General features: G+C 38.8%; 1 protein-coding gene across 7 annotated transcripts; it reads right to left on the bottom strand.

Annotated features, from left to right (window-relative positions):
* Positions 1–6: 6 nt before the first annotated feature.
* git2a (G protein-coupled receptor kinase interacting ArfGAP 2a) lies at positions 7–20,024 on the bottom strand. 7 transcript variants are annotated; one of them, XM_032578418.1, is made up of 21 exons: positions 19,616–20,022; positions 14,680–14,813; positions 14,367–14,479; positions 12,892–12,997; positions 12,248–12,334; positions 12,009–12,139; positions 11,813–11,907; positions 10,906–10,951; positions 10,599–10,604; positions 10,466–10,517; positions 10,313–10,385; positions 10,075–10,172; positions 9,860–9,971; positions 8,615–8,733; positions 8,395–8,544; positions 6,438–6,686; positions 5,688–5,774; positions 3,597–3,679; positions 3,282–3,473; positions 2,517–2,580; positions 7–1,726 (listed from the first exon to the last, which is right to left on the bottom strand). In XM_032578418.1, exons 1-21 carry the CDS (start codon positions 19,665–19,667, stop codon positions 1,514–1,516), a joined length of 2,262 nt encoding a protein of 753 aa, XP_032434309.1. In that variant the 5' UTR covers positions 19,668–20,022; the 3' UTR covers positions 7–1,513. The 7 variants fall into 7 exon arrangements, with proteins under 7 accessions (XP_032434309.1, XP_032434313.1, XP_032434315.1 ...); XM_032578422.1 differs by lacking the exon at positions 5,688–5,774 and having other exon boundaries at positions 19,616–20,021; XM_032578424.1 differs by lacking the exon at positions 6,438–6,686 and having other exon boundaries at positions 19,616–20,021.
* Between the last annotated feature and the right edge of the window lie 394 nt (positions 20,025–20,418).

The raw sequence follows: 20,418 nt of genomic DNA, 5'->3' as shown, positions 1-20,418 counted from the left end.
AATAGCTTTACATATAAATAAAGTTTATTTAAAAAATATTTTTTTACTTCATTTCCAGCTGAGATGCTGCATTTCATACATCCCTGCACTTCAGTCAAGCACAGGAAGGGACTTACTTGGAAGAGATTTCAATATGAAAATGAACTCAGAAACACTTTGGGAAGATAAACACTGGGTTGCTCAGCAATACAGAACACATCTACAGTTTTAGCCCATAAGTTGTACATTGAAAATAAAACCAGCAGAAGTAGAACAGAGCAAAACACATATATGTGATCAAAAGCTGAATGAAACACCTACAAGACATCATGGAGTCAGTGGAAAGAAACCAAATTGTTGGAACATTAAATACTAAAAGATCTTCTTTGTGCTGGTGGCAGACAACAGCTGGGCCCCTGAACAGGTCTAACTCACTTTCACTGACTAAATGGGCACAGATAGGCAGTTCACTGCAGACAGCGTTACATTTAGCTGACAAAATATGTAAATAACCTTTTATTGAAGCAAACATTTATATCGCAGCGCCAAGAAGTGTCTAAACATTCAATCTGAACAATGGATGAAAGTTCATTGAATGCTCAATTATTTATATTGAAAATGATGGTGAGATGACCTGCATTATATACAGGGTTCCTACACTATCTTTAAAAATCTGTATTTGATTTTAGGATTTTCCAGATAAGTATGAAAAACATAAGAATGTAAAAAAATATATCTATTTCCAGACTTTGTTGGTTTAAATGTACTTATAGCAAAAACTGAATCCACGATTATGCGACAATATGAATTTTAGATTCCAAAAGGCAAACAACCCAAAGCTCAGGACATGGCAAACATAGAAATGACTAACACATTCAACAGGCAAACCACCAGAGCAGCAGTGGGTGTTGTTTGTGAGCATAAAGTTTTTCAGGTAAGAAAATGCTTTCTTTCCATGATAGTTAGCTGTAGCAGCAAAGAGTTTTACTGTGTCTGAGACAAATAAAGAGAAAGATTTGACTGTAGACCTTTCCCTGTTGTAAATTTATGTTGGACTTTTACATTTATACAGTCAAAAAAGACAAAGAAATAAGGTAATTTTTAGACCGTTCAGAGTTTCTCAATGTGTAGGAACCCTGAATATAGCAAACAAACATGGTTTGGACAGCTATCGTTGACCTATTTCAGCATGCAGTCTAATGTGCTTCATTCTTTTTCTTTTAGCTACTTTGAGCTGAGTAAAGATGTTTCACAATCACTCTATAATAGAGCAATACATATGTGCTTTTTGGAAAATGTTACCTTAAGAGGAATTGTGCTACAACAACAGCTAAATACATTGTATAACACAGCATTTTTTCCTTTCCCTTTGACAATCTTGCTTTTAGATATAGTCAGTATTGTTTTTAAATAATAAAAAAAGCACATGCATATACCACAATACATTAAAAATAAGGGTTTTTTGGGGGTTTTCAATCACTGAAAATATAGGAACAATACTGAGATGGTGGCTTTGGAGCATGCCAAGTGTTGTTTAGTTAGTATTCTCCTTTGTTGTGATGGTAACAAGTTGCTTGGCGGCTTTGGCGATGTCATAAGCACACTGGATGACCTGCTGGGTGACAAGCTGCATGTCCGGCCCTGAGCTGCCGTCCAAAGGCATGGCTTTCCTGCACTCGTTCTGTAGGCGGCAGGCGCTGGTGGTCAGCAAGCGCAGAGATCCTCTCACCGTCTCTGAGCGTGGCTTCTGCTCGGGGACACACAAAGAACCACAGTCAGGTTTGTGGGTTACAAAGGGATGAAGCTAACATAGACGGTGGACAATTCTCTGCATACATTCTTAGATACAGTTCAGAAGCTTGCACTCATCATTGGTATGAATCTTATTTTGAAGCTTTAATCGTTGTGCAGTGAATGCAGCACCATCACTTGCAGCTGAACAGACCCTGTTTAAGTTTCAAATGTTAACCCAACCTGCTCCGTTAAGATGGGATGGTTAAGATGTTCAGACACAACCCAGGAAACACTAAGACTTGAGCCCATTATGAACTGGGAGATTCTGGAGGACTATTCTCATTGTCTCAGTTCACCCTCAACATCAACATAGTGACCAAGAAAGAAGCCTCTGCTCCAAAATCAGCACCTTCAAAAGTGACTGAAATATGCAGCTGCCCACACAGACTGGATACCTTTTGAAGAAAAGCTTCATGGTCTGACGAGATGAAGCCTAGCTAGGGCTGAACTTGCAATATTACACCCCTTATCCACCTCTGGAGTTTATCACACACCCATAACTGCTATGAACTGCAACAAATAATTCAGAATTAAAGAACTGTATGTATAATTTTGACCCAGAGTGATTTACAGAAAAATACACAACAAATCCAAACCCAGGCACAGTTATTGTGCTGTATTATTCCAACCACAAAACAAGGAGCCAGATGCATCATTAAAATCCCAGAACTATGATGAAGTTCATGCTGATGATGAATGTATACAATAATGTTTGACTATAAATACAAAAAGTGTTATCAAACCTTGGGGAAGAGGGCAGCCATTTCTGTTACAGCCACATGGATTCTTTCTGAGCAGGGGACAAAGCTGTGATAAAAAAGGCTTTTTATGAGTTTAACACGGTCATATTCACGTTAAACTTAAATTAACAATTACATAAACTTAGAATATTGCTGATGCTAAACAAATAATAAGTTGCAATGATATTTAACCATTAGAAGCTATCAAGACACAGAAGTAATTGTTTCAAAGTAACATGCCATATTAGAAGCAATCAAACACGTAGCTTTTTTTTTTTTTTTACAGAAGACAATTTAACAATGTAGAGGCACATCCCAAAAAAAAAGAAAAAGCAGAGCTTATTAGCAGGTGAGACTCAGCAGAGGAAATAGAGGAAAGAGGAAAATAAAACTGTGCCTGGGAGGCAGGGACAGAGGCCAGAGTACCAGGAGGTGGGGTCGGGGGACCGCAGGCTGAGAGGCTGGAGGGGGGAAGAGGCCTTCTCAGCCCATGGCACCAGAGTGCTGAAACATCCCAGGCTGTGACGGAGTCGTCGGACTCCCTCACGCTCACATGGTCTACACACGGCGAAGGATGGGGAAGCCAAAGAGTATCGCAACAGGACAGCGCGGGTGGAGGCAGAATGAGAAGGGGAAATATTGGCAGGGAAAAGTGGACAAAAGGCATCAAAATAACAAACTAACTGAAAAATGATCAATGGAGGAGGGTTTGAAATGGAGGAAAGGACAAGAAGGCTGAAAATAACATGTGCTCTCCTTCAGCCTGACCTGTCATGTTTATTATCCTGAGCAGCTCGCAGGAGCTCCTGAATGTTCTTGGTGATCTGCTCCGTTTTGCGGATGACGTCCTCTGTGCTTGGCAGCGTGGGGTCCAACTCCGTCTGCAAATCCTCCTGCTCAGGGATGGAGTTGCCCTCTCCAAGCCACCCACTGCTCCTCAGCCTCCCCCTCCTGCCAAAGCTGCAGAGAGAAAAGTCAAAGAAAGTAAAAAGATGAGCGACACCTAAAGTTTTCAAACCATTCCAGTGTACAAAGCATAAAAGGTGCAGAGCTTCTGATTTGTTGGCATACATATCATCTTACCCAGAATCATCCATCTCTGAGTCATTGAATGTGTTGTCATAGTCGCTTTCTGGCACGCTGCTTTGCTTTTCCAGCTTTGACGTCTGGAGAGAAAGTTTGCAATAAAATAAACAACATGCTACAGACTATACTATTCAATAATAAATGAAATATTCTTAATGTAAAACCTCTGTTTGCTGAATGTGTTCAATGAAAAGCTGAGGTGAATAAAACAGGCCAGCAAAGCTTTGAAGCCAGAGCATCAAACTACAGCAATACAGGCAAGGAAAAAAGATATTAGGAAAAAGAATATTTACAAAGTTCAGAAGGTTTGTTCAAATCAGTGTGAAGCCATATCTGTGCTTTAGCAACATCATAACCCAGTTTTAAATAGATCATAAGTATATTGGAGCTTGTGGGTTCCTGAGTTGAAGGTTAAACTGTTCAACGGAAAAGTTCCTGGTAGTTATTCACGTGTAGTAAAAACAAAAATTTCATACTGAAAATAAAATTGCTGAGATGGCAGAGAAAAACACTAATTAATGTTTGTCTAGCAAAACCTATTACTGCAGGAAAGCTTGTCCTTGCAGCAGATTTTAAAGGATTTTTTAAACTTTAGACTCCAGAAGTGCCTAGACTTACAAGTACAGTCATGTCTTGCAAGCCTGTGTAGCATTTTCACAAACCGCAGGTTTCCACAACAAATCCAGATCTGAATCTGAATCAGAAGGCAGACCAAATAACTCACCCCAGGAAATTTTCTTGCATTCAGACATGACATAAATGTCTGTTCTGCCTTGGTCACTGACTCATCTTTTCAAATAAACCTGTCTGGATCACAACATTTGGCAGCTACAGATGTGAGATTTTTCTCTCTTTTCTTGCAAAACCTGTCACCTACAGGACAAAATTAAACTAAGTTACAATGTTTTTGAAGATAAACAGGAAGCTAAAATGTAAAAAAAAAAAAAAAAAATCAAATTAAGATTTCACAAACGTGCAATTTCCTTCCATTTTACCCTAGTGTTTAAAGTGTAGAATATGATGTTCAAAAAAGCAGCTGCTTGAATTCACCTTTCAATTCAAGGTTCAGCAGACACAATCGGGTATCAGGTTTTGACTTGATTACAAAAGAATTCACACCTTGGACTTTTGTTTCTTTCGCCAAATTAGTCAAACAATACTGTACTATATATATATATATATATATATATATATATGATCTCTTTACTCTAACATTGATATCTAGCATAAAAAAAATTCCTAAGCAATTCAGTTTAAGTGACAAGAGGGAAAACATTGTCAAATGAAAAAAGAAAAACAAACTTAAATTTTGTTAAAAGCCGTAAAAGGGACACGGCAAACAGGTGGAAGGAGGTGGTCTTGTTAAAAGAGACTTCTTTTGGCCAACATGCTAAACGCTCTGTGTTTTGAAACACTAATCCCACAGGTGAAACATAGTGACGGCCAAATCATGCTGTGCAGATACTTCAGCAGTGCCAGGTAAGCTGGTCAGAGTTGACTTATGTCTGGAGCAGAGATTCACCTTCCAGAAGGAAAAAAAAACAAGTCAGAGCTTTGATAAAATGGTTCAGTCAAAGCCCAGTCTTAAAACTGTGAGAATCTGTTTTTTTTTTTAAATAAATAAATGTATGTTTACTGATGCCCTCCGTCCAGCCTGAGAAGAGCAAAACAGATACAGCTTTACCCAAAAATACTATTTAACAAACGGTACCAATGTAAGACGAGCTGAATATGGATGCATTGCACACTTTTCCAAATTTATTTGCAAATTATTTCTTTACTAATTTGTGTTGGGCTTTCCCTTAGTGTCTGTCAATGTCTGTAAATTGTAACGTGACCAAACAGAAGCGAGTTCAAGGGGAATGAATGCTTTTGCAAGGCACAGCAAAACACTCTGCCTTCCCACTGGTTAACGGTGTGCTGAGGATGATGCTGGTGACAGCAGCCAGTGGGAGGTCGGCTCATGCAGCAGGGCAGATAAATGGCAGGAGAGCACAAGAAGCTTATGAAGGAGGGACAGAGAGAGTGGACTCCAAGTGGATCTGCCGTGTCCCACAAGGATGCAGGCCGAGCGCAAATGTACTTAACCGTTTGAGAAGTGTCGTCCTTGGACCAACACAGGGTGGATGGAAATGAGGGAAGGGATGAAGAGGTCACAAATGCACCCCTTTCTGTCTAAAGACAGAGGTTAAATCATATTTCAATGAAAAAGTGTGAGGTAAAAAAAATATGAATGGAGATGGACATCTCCCCAGGCAGAATAAATCTACTGGTAGTTATGACAAAATGGCTGAGTTAAAGGTGAAGAACCTATGAACATGAAATATATTGGTTTAAATCAGGAATTGATTGTAATTCTGAAGTTATTTCCAAATATCCTGTATTAACTGCATGGTCTCAAATTTAACCATGACTTGTTGAAATTGAAAATCAAAACAAATGGGGTGTGCATGTGTGTGTGTGCAGGAGTGTCATGCATTACAAAACACAGTGTTTATACGGTAGCTTTAATGCACATCAACATAAAACAGAACAAAATTCCAAAGCTAATCAACTTGCTTCCACAAATACAGTTTGTCCAAATAAAGCAGCAATCCAGTAAACCGAGACAACGTAGATATAATTCTAAACTGGACACGGTGAAACGAGACAAATGTGTGGCATTGACATTTTCAATGAATCTCAGTCTTTGATACAGCTAAATACCCTGTGGCAAGTCAAATCAAATAAAAACACAAGGGCAGAGCGACATGACTGCAGACAAGGTGAAGAAATGAGGGGGAAAGACAACAGAAGTGAGCAGTGGAGAGGAAGCTGCAGGAAGCGGGTCTTACTTACATGAGGCGGAAAGGGTTGCAGGCTGGGGAGACCCTCCTCTGGGTAAGGAGTTTCCCCTTTGGAAAGATAGGGCTTCAGGCCTGAGCCGGTCTCATACATTGACATGGGCCGACTGGCCCGCGCAGACTGCCGGCGTTTCAGGGCTGAGGGGCTGGACGGGTCAGGGTAGTTTGTACCGCTGGGGGTCTGATAGACATTTGTTGTGACCTGCCGCCTGAGAGAGGTGTTCTCGCTTTGCAGAATTTGCAGCTGGAAGAGACGGTCAGCAGTACACTAAGAGGCGCTCTCAGCAAGGCAAGCATTGGTCCCTGTTGCTAGTTCTTTGAAGCTTACCCTGTCTGATTTTATCCTACAATTTCTATACAATTTAACTTAAATTTGATCTTGGCGACACTTTAATGTGGCATTAATTTAGCAGATCTTTGTCGATATTAAGAATTTCAAACACACAAACAAATCTGAAGCTGCTTTCATGACAAAATGTTTTAAAAATCTAGATTTTCATAAGACTAATCTACTCTATTGCACAAAACTAAATTTAGAAATATTGTTGGAGCTTCAGATTTAGTTTAAATAATGTCAGCATTCAGCAGTTACCAACTACTGTAGAACCAGATTCATGCAGACATGTCTGCCATATTCCCTGGACATCGTTTTTAAGAAGGACTTAATCTTGGTCTCAAAATGCAAAGCAAGCTATAAGCAAGCGAGAGACTGTTGCACAAAGATGCAGCTACAGAACAGACTGAAGAACCATAAAAAAGAGGCTCAGAAGAAAAGCCAAACCTGGCCCCAAAATGAATGCAGCAATTTGCATTCGACAAAAAGAGGGAAGGAAGGATTTGGTAGGAGAAAGGAGGCTAAAGTCTCCGATTTACGTTCAGAGAGCTGATATGTTTACGATACAAAAAAAAGAACAGGTCCAGGCCACATTACATGTCAAAATAAAACAAGTTATAAGTATTGACTGGTTTGCATTAACAGTACTTTATCTAAATGTGGACACTGACTGCTACCATCCACAAAAATAAAGCCCAAGTACAGGTACATGTCATTTCAAAGTTTGAAATATGTCTGTGTGCAATTCATCTTTAAGATATGTGATTCTCTTTTTGAACTAATTAACTAAAATAAATTAACCTTTCAAAATATCCTAATTTACTGAGAGGCATATGTTTATCCTAAAGGGTCCATTAACAAGTCTTAGAAAAAGAGGTTCTAGGAAATACAAATGTTGAGGATCTAAACTGCACAAAACGTGTGCAACATGAGAGCAAATAGGATCTATTTTTTGTCAGTGCATATGAAGACAGGTGTAGCTCAACATGCCAGTAGATCATTCTCTGTGTGATTTAATCACACAGATTAAAGACCAGAGCAACAGGGTTCCAAGTTTGTTTGACCAGTATCTTTCAGTTCAATGCATCTAGTTAGAAAACACAACAAAAACAACATTTCCAACATTTGAAATATAAAGACAGCATATGTGGTAAAGCAACATACACACACAAACATACATGGTACGTTAGTCACTGTTGTGTCATAAAACGTTAAAATCCAGGGTAAATTATGTCATGCTCTTTTTACAACATGCTTGTTAGTAACATTAGATGCCATAACATTCACTCCAACTGGTAACACAATAAAAATATAATCCGTTATTAAATGAAAAAAAAAATGATGCTTTGCTTTTTCTGAAAGTCAACCAAACCAAAAAAAATAATAATGAAAAACAAGGAAAAAAAAAATGAGTTTTTTTTATTAAGATTCTGAAACATGCTGGTCAAAAAGAAGGCTGATCGATTCAATCTCACTGACTCTGATCAGTTCACAACCTCCAACACCAGGGAGCGCTCACACTGCGCTCCAGAAGCTGCTCTGTCTCCACAAACTCCCCCACCCTCCCAGTCAGCAACCCCCAGGGTTAGTGATCTCATTGGTGCAGGGCGGGGGATACCTTTTTCTGCATCAGCCTCAGCTCGTCGTTCAGATTGTCGTTGGCTTTCAAGAGCTGCTGGATCTTAGCTTCGGAGGCACTGAGCGCATTTTTCACCTCCATGTATTCGTGCATAGTTACAGGGCCATCAGAAATGTCAGAGTCCAGGCTCTGTTGAGGAAACTGGTTAAAGTCAACTCCACCAGCAGGGAGCATGCATCCTCAGTCAGTGGTCAAATACCTTGGTTCTGTCTCCTTTGCTTGAAGGGAGCTCTTGATCTGTATCTTCATCTGAAGCCACACTGTCATAATCACTGCTGTGTCTGACAGCCACGCCCTTTAATATGAGTTCAACATTGTCTGGAATAAACGGGATCAAAATCGCGTAGTTAGTGTCGGTCCGTTTGATACAGCAGCTTACAAAAGTATTCAGTGTTCCCTTGAACTTCCCCACATTTTGTAATTCTACAACCACAACCTGGAGTTTTACCAGAACAAGGCAGCTGACAGTTGTAAATATTTGATGGTAATCACACCCCTCACGCAATACTTAATTAAAACATCTGCAGGTCACTATGGGTTTGTTTCTCCCAGCTTTGCACATCATGAGGCTAAACCACACTGCCCGTGTTTCTGCACAGAATAATTCAAGTTCAGTCAGATTGGACGGAGAGGCATCTGTGAACCTCAAATTTTAAATCTGGCAATAGATGGGCAATTCATTTCGTTTTTTATTTTAACTCAGTAATAAATACTAATAGTCAGTATAACAGATGAAAGAAATCATGAATGAAGGAGCGCAGCATAATACTGCTACCACTATGTTTCATGGTGGAGAATGTGTTCAGAGGGATGTGAAGTGCAAATTTTTCACCAAACATAACATTTTGCATGTAGGCAAAAAAAAAAGAAGTTTAATCTCTTCCCCACCCAGATCGCCATGTGTTCTGTGATCACTTATCCACATTGACCAGGTTTAAGAAATGTACAACTAATATCGCAGATACGTTGGGCATCTCTCCAGCTCAGAGTTACCACAGGCCCCCTAGTGCTTCTCCGATGGCTCTCCTTGAACAGTGTATTGGTAGTGTATTGGTTTTGGCATCTGTGAGATTACCAAAGTTTGGGATTTTGTTTTACAACCTACTTCTCTATCAAACTTGCTCATAACTCTATCCCTCGCCTGTCTGCTATGTTTTTCACAATGCTGTCTCTTCAGTATAATATTCTTAACGGGGAATTACTGTAAATGTAGGCTCTAGTTTCACTTCAGTCAGAGAACTGCTCTGCAGAACACTGTGCATTGTGTTAAACCTAAAAGGCATATTTAAAAAGCATTTAGAGTGAAATTAAATTACAAATAGCCTTAGTTATAGTTGTAATGTCACAAAATGTTATGATGTTCAGGCCAGTGTGAGTACTTTTGTAGTTTTCTGTACAGTAATGTCAGCAGCACTCTGGATAAAGGTAAGAGGAAGATACAGACCTTTCGGACTGCCGACAGAATTCCCTTGTTGTCTGCGTTTGGCGTCACTTAAAATATCAATGACTAGAGTTGCAAATTCATGTGCATTAAATCTTGCGAGCTTCTGTCGTCCCTAAAGAAAAATAACCAGTCAAACAACTGTACCAAGATTAAATCTGCAGTAAAAAGCAGAACCTGCAGCAGAACCTGCAGCAGAACCTGTGCAGCTGACTCACCTGGTTTCTTGTTGATGAATACTCTGGATTTACAGGAAGAAAAGGAACCAGAGTTGTCTCCGACACCAAGGTGCTGTGGTTCTGTGTTGTCAACCACACTGCAAACAAGGACATACAAATGACAGAGGTGAGCAAAGCTGCACCTTACTGCAAGCCGGTCAAAAAAGAAAAATGACACTTTGATGATATACAACCACAGACAGCTTTTCTAATTAAAAGACACTTATTTCTCCTTCACCTGCATCTGTCTCTCGTCTGTCCACTTCATCATACACGTCCATGGCCAACTCCTCAAATAAATGATTACTGAGCTGAATAAAGGTGAGAAAAGCACATTTAGCTTTAAGGAGACTGAAAGAATAAAACCGCTAAGGGCAAGACAAGTACTCACTGACTGCAGTTTTCTCTTTGCGGCTTTTGCAAGTTCTGTTAAATCTGGACTTCTACAAAGAGAAAAGGTAACTTTCACAATTATATGCAGATGAATTTCGCCCATCTTTACTGTTTAACCAAGTTATACTTACACATTTCTGCTCCATCGAAAGAGAGCAAGTGAAAAAGTTCAAATATATCATTTAAATGTAATTTAAAAAGCACACTGTTCTGCAGAGTAATTTTCAGACTGAAGGGAAATTAGAGCACACATTTTTGCATTATTTGCTAAAACTGTAACTTGACTGGGTCTGTGTCCTCTAAACTAGATTAAACAAAGCAAAAACTGAGTTAGTGGAAAGTGGGGAGAGAGAGAGAGCAACGCAGGCATGAAAACATGCCCGACTGCAACGCATCAATGTAAACTAAGACAAGACCCTTAAGATGAACGGAACGTACCTGTCAGCCATCTGGGGAACGATGAAGTGCTCGCCATTTTTATGATCTAAATGGGTCAAGAGGAGAGTTGTGGATTTATTTGGCATAACCATTACTAACAATAATTTCAGATGGAGTCTGTCCCTGCATGTTTTGTCTGTTGAATTTTCTGCTCTAGTGTCCCTTATGTGATAGTAGGCTGACAGGAAACAGGGAAGGAGAGGGGGGAAGACATGCGGCAAATGTCGTCGGATCCGGGAGTCGAACCCGCGACGGCCGCGTCAAGGACTCAAGGCCTCCAAATACGGCTCGCGCTAACCCCTACACCACCATGGCACGCTCCCGAATAAGTATTTTCATTTTCCTTCTATCTAACCTGTTAGTGTAGTTCAGTTAAACCTTCAAAAATAAAACAAACCAATTATATATGATAAAAGTGATGCGTACAATTACTGCACGGCTCACTAATATAAAGCATGTAGTTGAGACAGCTTTCAGTTTTTATTCTCCACTATTCTGGAATAAACCTACAGAAAAAAGCAAAAATGCTGAAACACAGTTTTTTTAAATCAAGGCTAAAAAGCCATTTGTCTAGAGTTGCCTTTGATTAATTACTGAACTTTGTTATCACTACTGTCTAGCATGGACATTGTATTATGCAATGATGCCTTAGTTCAGCGTTCCAACCGTAACATTATCACTCTTTAGCATCTTTTGGCTGCATGCTCAGCTGCCTTGTGCTTGCTTTTTTCCTTTCACGCTTTATTTCTTAAATATTTGTCAAAATCAGACAAGAAATTAAGTACAGCAAGTCTGAACAGAGCCTGAAAGGAAAGAAAATCACAACCTGTGCTGTATAATACATGCACAGACCAATTAAGAAGAAATCTCAAGTAACTCTGTATTACACATCTCTGTCACTGCTTACCTGGTTTTCTGCCACATAAATAAAACGCCAGTCGATCAGTGAGCTCATACTGAATCTCCACCAGCCTGTCTGCCAGGTCATAGTGACCAACCTCTCTGAAAAAAACACAGCAGTAACACAAATAGTTAAAGATGTATAGATCCAGAAATGTCATGAAAGACTAAAAACATAAACTGTTAATAACGAGAGGCTATACCTTGCATGGTCAATGGGAGTTTTGCCATTGCTGTCCAAAGCTCCAGGATCAGCCCCATATACAGTCAGCAGTTCAGCCTGAGATACTTGGCCTGCCTTTGCAGCTACATGCAAAGGAGTGTTTCCTTTGTCCTGGAAGAGACACATCAATTATCAGCAACGCCGTGAGAAGAATCAACACAACAAAAATAAAAATAAAAGAATGTAATCAAAGCATTAAAATGAAAAACCAGGTCTTACTGGATGGAAAAAATTTGCTTGTGCTCCCAGAGACAGCAGCCTCAAACAAGTCTCGAGATTTCCTGTGCGCACACTCGAATGAAGTTGCTGAAAAGTAATTTAGTTAAAAAACATATGTTATAGAAACACAACCAGCTAAAGAATCAATTGATGTTATGAAAAAAACATCTAAGTACTACATTATTCTTGCATCCTGTAATAAATATCTCCACAAAAACCTAAAAATGAAATTGTTGCTTCAGCAACCTGTGGACCCAAAGATCCCATGACTTGCTGCAGTTCCTCAGTTACCATCATCCCCACTGAAGGTGGAGGCAAGATATGGTTCAGACTTCTTTGTCAAAGTTTCTATCAAAATTTTTGTTCTAACCAAATACAGAGTAATCTTTATGAAGTGCAACAGAACTCTGCCTTTCTTTAATACTATGCTCCTTTGTCTTTGTGGTTATGAAACCTAATCCTGTACCAGGTTATATTTATACGCCAAGGAAACAAAAAGTCATGGTTTACTAAAGAGAAGCTCATTAACTCTAAAAAGCAAAGTATAAACTAAAAATATATTTGTTTTGAATGAAATGAACCTGTTATTATTGCTAAAAAATATATTTTAAATGCAACGTTGTTCCCCAGCTACTTCTTCTTACCTTGCTTAAATCCTTTGCTGTAGAGCTGTCGTCGTCACGGCACGGCATGCGATGGACAAATGCCAGCATTTGATATTTGGCTCTAATAAACTCAAATTTGTTTGGGCTTTTGAAACAGAAACATGAAATGAATGAGTAAACAGCAATCTTTTTTTCCTCATCGATATTTTTATGATTAACATCATGAATTCCATCCATAGAGACCAATAAAAAAAACAACCACATCTTCAATTTAGGGACGTTTTTTATTCATTTCAATATTGATCTTTTCATTTTTGCCAAGAATACTGATTTTTGTTATCTCCTGTGTTTGTGCAGGTCATTTCACCTCGTTGAAATTTATTACCTTTAAAAGTTCTGATTATTTTGTACCTGCCTTATAAGACAGTCGGAATATTCTTAACGTCAACTATCATGATACTGAATTGGGAAAACTTATGTATAACAGAATCTAAAAACTTTAAATATTATTTAATGCCATGAGGATATATTCATGATATATTGTGCAGCCCTACAACAGAAACTGCAACTTTATTTTAGACGTGAATTTATTGTGTTGATATGACATTCTGGTCATTGTTTTGATAGCAGTAGCTGTATGTAACAGTGTGTTTGCTAACTCATTACCTATGTTGAGGTCTTGTTTACAAGACGAATTCATTCATATTTTGGTACCATTTTCTTTCTCTAACATGTAAGGCTGGATGGATGAGACATATTTTAATAAATCTGGGAGTAAAAAGTTTAAAATTGTATCTCTGCTATCAAATTACAAAAGTGTCCAACCGGGGTGGGATTTAAAGCATCTCAGAACCGGGGTAAACTATAGGCATGTGGGGATACAATAACAAGGAATTCAGACCAAAGCATCGCAGCTCCACTTTAAATAGGCCACAACTGAATGATTTAAATGTGAAAATGAAGGATTTGAAACTATTATATGTCCACTTTAAATTTGATTTGCTTAGTTCTCCACATTATCTCCACATTTAAGTGTGAGCAAAGAGCATTTGGTCGGCTGCACAGATATGCATATTCGTTACTCATACTGATAGAGATTAAATAAGTCATGGCATCAGATAAACATACAAACACAATATCATAGCTGAATATAGTAACATCTACATCAATTCTGATCAGTAATCAGTTTCCTGACACTTGTTCTTTCCCCATCATTACAATTTTATCACCGTGTTCTGCAAGCTTTAGCATCGCATATGGTGAGCATCATGGGGCCACTGCAGACCAACCAACTGGCCAAAAATATTATTGGCAAGCAGAATGTAAATACATGGCTCTCGAAATATGATGTCTAGCTAAATATTACATCAGTAAGTGCAGGGCTATGAAACGGATGTAGGGAGTTTAACATAAGGGCACAAAATAGGGGTACTAATTGGCCAAGTGGTAAATTGAGCCCCCACAGCATAGATGCCCCACAAATAAAGACTGAAAAACACAACAAAAGCTCTTACTGAAGTTTGTCCTGAGGACTGGCTTTACGTTTTCCACTCATCACAGATGCAGGGTCCAGAAGGGAGTGCTCCCATATTGAATTTGCACCGTTGTTGTATAGTGTCTGCACCATCTAGACAGAGTAAAACAGACAATTGTTTAAAATGCGTCCCATCCAATGACAACTACAACTATAAAGATATGTGCTGTGTAACGTCAAGGCATTCCAGGCCTGGTTGGTCTGTAGAGAAGACACTTTCACGGCGTGCCGAACAGTACTGCAAGCAAAGCTGAACATAAATCAGGATTATCTCTCTGTGGAGGGTCATTAACCTGAAGCTGCGTTGGAGGCCATGTGGAATGCGTCAGGTGACGGACTTGGGAGCTGTGCCTGCCGAGACCTCGATGAACGCTGCAGCACTCGTCGCAAATCAGCACTCCCCTGTTCACGGAGGCCCAGCGAGGCTCTGGAAGACAGGAAGATAAAGTCAAAATCAGACCTAAACCATCACACTACCGCCACCATTTTTGACAGTCAGTATGATGGGTAGATTCTAAAGTGCTGTGTTGGGTTTCAGTCAAATGTAACATCACACTTGTTATCAAGATCTTTTTTTGAGGAAGTTTAAGCTGGGGATTTTTTGTTCCTTTTGGTCATCAGTGGTTTTGTCGCTGCAGCTCTCATATGGAGGCCATTTATGCCTGGTATCTCTCCTGTTTCTAAATCTAAATCTGTTTCTGTAAATGATGCAGAGGAGGTCTACATTACTTTAGATGTTGTTCTGGGACCTCCTGGTTGAATCCTTGATGTGTACTTGGAGTAATTTTGATTGACTGGCCTCTACTGGGAAGATTCACCACTGCTGCATATTTTCTCCAGTTGTAGATCGTGGACTTTGGTTTGCTGGCATCCCCAAGACTTAGAAATGACTTTGCAACCCTTCACAGACTCATAAATGCCAATTAATTTCAAACTGGAAGAGAGGATTGGATACATCATGCAAAGCCATTAAGGAAAATACACAGGCTTTGAACAATGTACTTCTTTTTTCACCAAGATGCATACTACAAAGACATGCCTCATATTTTGTGTTAAGATTAGAGTCACTACACAAAAAGTAATGTCTTACAGCTCACACAGAATTGTTATGTTTAGAAGTGTAAACGCATACATAATCATGGGGAGGTCTGTTGACCTGACAGTTGTCTAGCAGATAGTAATGCCCACCACAAATGGTCATTGCTAAAGAAGTTGGCTGCTCAGTGTGGTTTATACAAGTATGATCATGAAAGATAGAGTGAAAGGAAATGGGTGCATTGATTGATTTAAGTCACCTCTTTACCAGAAACCTGACAGTTTTAAGGCAGCTATTAAGAAACCCAGGTTTACCTTCAACCTCATCAATAATGGCTAATCCTCCACATACTGCTCTGATGAGGCTTTTTATGCAAAAAGAGCCATGACCAAGCAAATGGATATAGCTTTTTTAACTGGTCTTGTATATAATATTGTGACTTTCTGAGGAGCTTAAGTTTGGGTTTAACTTACTATAAGCTATAATTAAAATCACTAATATATATTTCTGTGCATGAAATTAATTAAAGTTATTCAATTTTTATGTTTTGTAAATTCATTTCTTTAACTTTTTGATAGTCTAATTTCTTAAGATGTTAGAATCTCAAATATTCATCAATCTATTAAAATTACATCTAAGAACGTCTGCATGCGAATGCAACCAAAGAAAACAAAACACACAAGTCAATTCCGTATTGTTGCAATAGTCCCTTAAAGCTGCTTTAATTGCATGTTAAAATGAGGCTGTGCAGTGTGTAAAAAGTTTCTAAAAAGGAAGTGAGGACTAGCAGTTAGAGGTGGAAGCACCTTCTGACAGAGCAGCTTCCTCTTTCTCTGCTGTGTTCAAGCAGAAGAGAAATGAGAAATAGAAATGAGCCACATGTGAAAGTTATGCATGTTGCCACAAACAGAAACAAAAAGATGTAACACAGTTTGCTCCACTGCTGTCTTTATCCTGCAGAGAAACTTTCTGACACCAAACAGGAGTTAAAAACCAAATAAACTCATAAGATCCTTACAAGGTCTAAACTATCAGACATACTGAGTGTCTGGCTTTGTGAAAGGGCAGACACTGAGGACTGCAGATGTCTAAGTAGCAGCTGAGGTGCAGGAGCAACAGCTGCTGGGGTTGGCGGTCAGATTCTGTCTCCTGGGTCTCTCTTTTTCTCCATTTAATAACCCTCTGCTGGGACTTGCTGACATGCCTCCTTCATGCTTTTCTCAACAAGAGCTGCTAAACTTAATGCCGCATCCTGAAACTCTAAAAATATTAACACTCAACAACTGGTGCCAGCCATATGCTGGGGCAGCTGCTGAGAAACCCCCAGGGTTAACTAATCCGAGTGACAAGATGACGGACGAGGTCCTGCATACTTCGCAAACTTTCTCATTTACCAATAAAGAGGAAAAGATAGTTGCTTAATATTTTTGAAGAAAGGGAAGCTATGCGTTTGATTTTCTTTAAGTAAGTCAAACACATTATAACAATAAAAGAATTGTTCGGTAAGAACAGCAGTCAATTCGCTTTGCATCCTGTTTTGCTTCCTGTGACTACTGAAAAACATCACGTCACTTCTTTTTCCTTCGAATGGAAGCTTTGAAAAGTATCTAAGACACAATGCAGTCATTATTTGTTCCGCTTTCACAGGCCCATTAGAGTGTGAAAGCTCACTCCAAGTTTCTCCCAGGCCTATAATTTACTTCAACAAAAAGATGCCATTCATCTCATGTTGGACTGCAGTTGGTCTGGGTTGGTTTGAGAGTCTCATTGAATGAAATCTTGATTAGAAATACTTAATGAGATTTTTTGATTGAAGGGTATTTCTTCAGTTTAATATACCATTCCTAAAATGTAGAGTTTTACTGTTTTTAAATTTCCAAAAGAGGAGAATTTATTGAATCAGCCAATTTGTCTGCAGTTTGATGTCATCAAGTACCCCTAAACCATAAAAATTTAAAGAAAGAGTTTAAAAGATTAATTCCATGAATTACCTTCAATATTTACCCATATTTGTTGTTTTTAATGGTAAAAATATCTTATTCTACAGTGTCCCACGTGAGACTAAATGAAGGATAAATAAAGAGACTGTTAGTGTTACAGGCCAGCTAACTGATATTTATTCCAACTTCAAAAGTAAACTAAGATACATTTTGTGATCTTAGGTTACAATGTTTTACAGGCTTGGAAAAGAATCAAGGGACAAAAAAATATATACAGATGATTTTCAGCTTTTAAAATAATGCATCCGTCCTAATTTTTACCCTATGTCATATCTGAAAGTTCTTTCAACCATCCTTCAGATTAAATAGTTAGTTCTTACATCATACTTGACATACATAATTTTACTAACATACTTACTTTTGGCAATTTTGAAGCAGTGTGTAAATGCCCCTTCCATGTTTATATATGCTGATTGTAGGTTGTCACTCATAGTGCTGCTACTTAGTACCCTGGTGGTAGTAACAACCTTTTCAGCATGTCTATGTTCTTCTTAGGCTTTCTAACGAGCCATCATTGGATCCAGGTGCGTTAAACCAGGGAGAGAACTAAAACATGCAGGATGCTGGCCCTCCAGGACTAACTTTGGGCACCACTGGGCTCAAGGCAGCACAACACGGACTTTACCGTCATAAACTTTGCAGCCCTTGGACAGCGGAGCGAGGTACATGTTTAGAACTGCATTAGTTTGTGAAGTTAGCGTTTTTATGTAATGTATTCATGTTTTGTGTCAAACAAAAGCACTTAAGCAAATGTATTTTATTTTAGTTTAGTTTTCACGGTGTATTTGGAGCACGGTGCATTTAGTGCACTTCAACAAACTTGGTTTCGAACAAAGTGAATACGAATCTACTGTACCCGTCGAAGCTCTCCCTGTTTTCTTAGTTCTGAGGAACTGCTATACAGTGACTTTTAAACCTTTGTGTACCTTGATCAGCCCATTACACTGTAATGAGATTTATTGCAGGGAAATAAGCTCTGCAAGAAATAAGCTCTAATGACTAATTAGGTTCAAGCTAGGGATAAAACTATTACCACTTTTAATGAATACCATGACAAAAAAAATACCAAAAGGCAAGTCAAATGTCATCCATCAAATGCAGAATCTTAGCTGCTAAGTATAACTGTGATTTCTTATTTACCAAAATGCACCAAGTGTGAAAAATAGCCTTATTTAGACTTTAATTTAGACAAGGAAGCGTTTTTAAAGAAGTTGCTTCCAGCCTAGCATTGCCTGCCAGGCTGCCAGTAATATGCAAAGTAACTGCTGATGTTTTCTGTGATTTCTTGGACCAAAACCACTGCAGCCAAAGTTCTGGTTATATTCAATAAGCAGAGCCAAGATGATATGAGGGTTTCTGCTTGTATCACAATAGAAGACCTTCCTGCAAATCTTCTGAATAAATATACTGCTGTCTAAACTTTAAAAATCATATTTTGAAGCTGATCAAAAGAACTTGCAGTATCTTCTTTGCAGTCTGAATGCTGGATGCACTGTGTCTGAACTAAAGATTGCACGGTTTAACAAAGGGAAGTTATAATTTGTTAAAATATTATCACTTCTGCCACTGGTAATAATGGTGATAATATATGTTGCTGGCTTAACTCTTAGTGCTGCAACTTCAGCCTGTGATGACACATTTATTATATATTCAATGAATTTGAACAAAAAATTATAATATCATAAATGCTCCTGTAGTCTTTGACCACAATTATAAAAATGAAAAATACTTGCATACCTTTTTAGGTTACTTTTGTTGCTTTGTTTGTTTTGGGGTCGGGAGATTTCTATAGTTCCCTTTTTATTTTCAGTAAATAATTTTATAAATCAGTTTTAAAAGGGCCTAATTAGAGCTCTTCAAAGATTGGGGAATTGCACAAAACCTTACATGGTGACTTATAAATGTGAAAGCAGGCGAGAACCTCATATTAGATTGAAAGAGCAAACATGGCACTGACTACTAAAACTTTATAACATATGCTAAAATTCAAAATTAGATCGGAAAATCTGGCAGTGCCATTTGCTATGATACAATTACACACATCACTAGTCTGTGTAAAAAGCAGGCAGGAACTACTAAGCAGAAGAAAGCACAGCGGGGCGGCAGGTATAATCTGATCAAGGACTAGTAACCAAAAGTCAGCAGATTACTAATATTAAATGCAAGTAAACCCCTCAGTGTGAATGATCTTACCTGGAACACAGCAATCGGCGCACAACTCAGTGTTTCGCAGGCGTTTAGACATCCTTAAATCTGCAGGAAATGCTTTCTAAAAGGTGCAGAGCATTAAACCCGTTATCATAACCATTGGTTGCACTGAAGGAAGACGCCTTCCGCTTTAGCTAGACTTAGCTAATAAATAAATAAAAACAAACAAGGACCTAAATACTTTCACTAGCCGCTGCTAGCCTTAGAGTTTGTGCATGACAACATTAGCTCTCAAGATTTAAAATAAGCTTCTCTCCTGCCATACAGCTGACTAGTCACCCACCTGCCTCGGTAACTAGCCTGCGCCCATTTGAGAGTTTACCCCTCAGTTTCTGCTAGACAGCAGAAGGAGCAGCTGCGACTGTGACCTACTAACATGAGTCAGTAAGCCCCGAGTGTGGGCTGTCAGGAAGCAAAACTCAGGCAATTGAAACAGTGACGCCCCCTGGTAATAACTTGGTGTAAACCGAATTAATTATCGTCTATTGCATTCTAGATCTATATCTAAGAACATGAGCTAAATACAGCGCAACATATTTGGTGCCGCACAACCTGATAGACAGTATTCAGGAAGAGTTAACATGATTTTGCGTACCTCTGCACAGGAGGTGAGAATGATCCAGGCACCTTTTGAAAAGATCCAGCAGGGGTCACAATTGTCCCAGTCCAGTCCAGTACAGTATACTCTTTATTTACTTTGACAGTCATTGTTAAACTTAACACCAAATATATCAAAAGAAGAAGTTAATATAACGTGGCATCTCTTTAGAAAGAAGAAGTAAGTGACA

This window comes from Xiphophorus hellerii, chromosome 12, assembly GCF_003331165.1.
Source record: "Xiphophorus hellerii strain 12219 chromosome 12, Xiphophorus_hellerii-4.1, whole genome shotgun sequence".
In the NCBI taxonomy this organism is placed as follows: domain Eukaryota; kingdom Metazoa; phylum Chordata; class Actinopteri; order Cyprinodontiformes; family Poeciliidae; genus Xiphophorus; species Xiphophorus hellerii.
The sequence above is the reverse complement of the archived record's forward strand: the minus strand, read 5'-3'. Positions and strand labels throughout refer to the sequence as shown.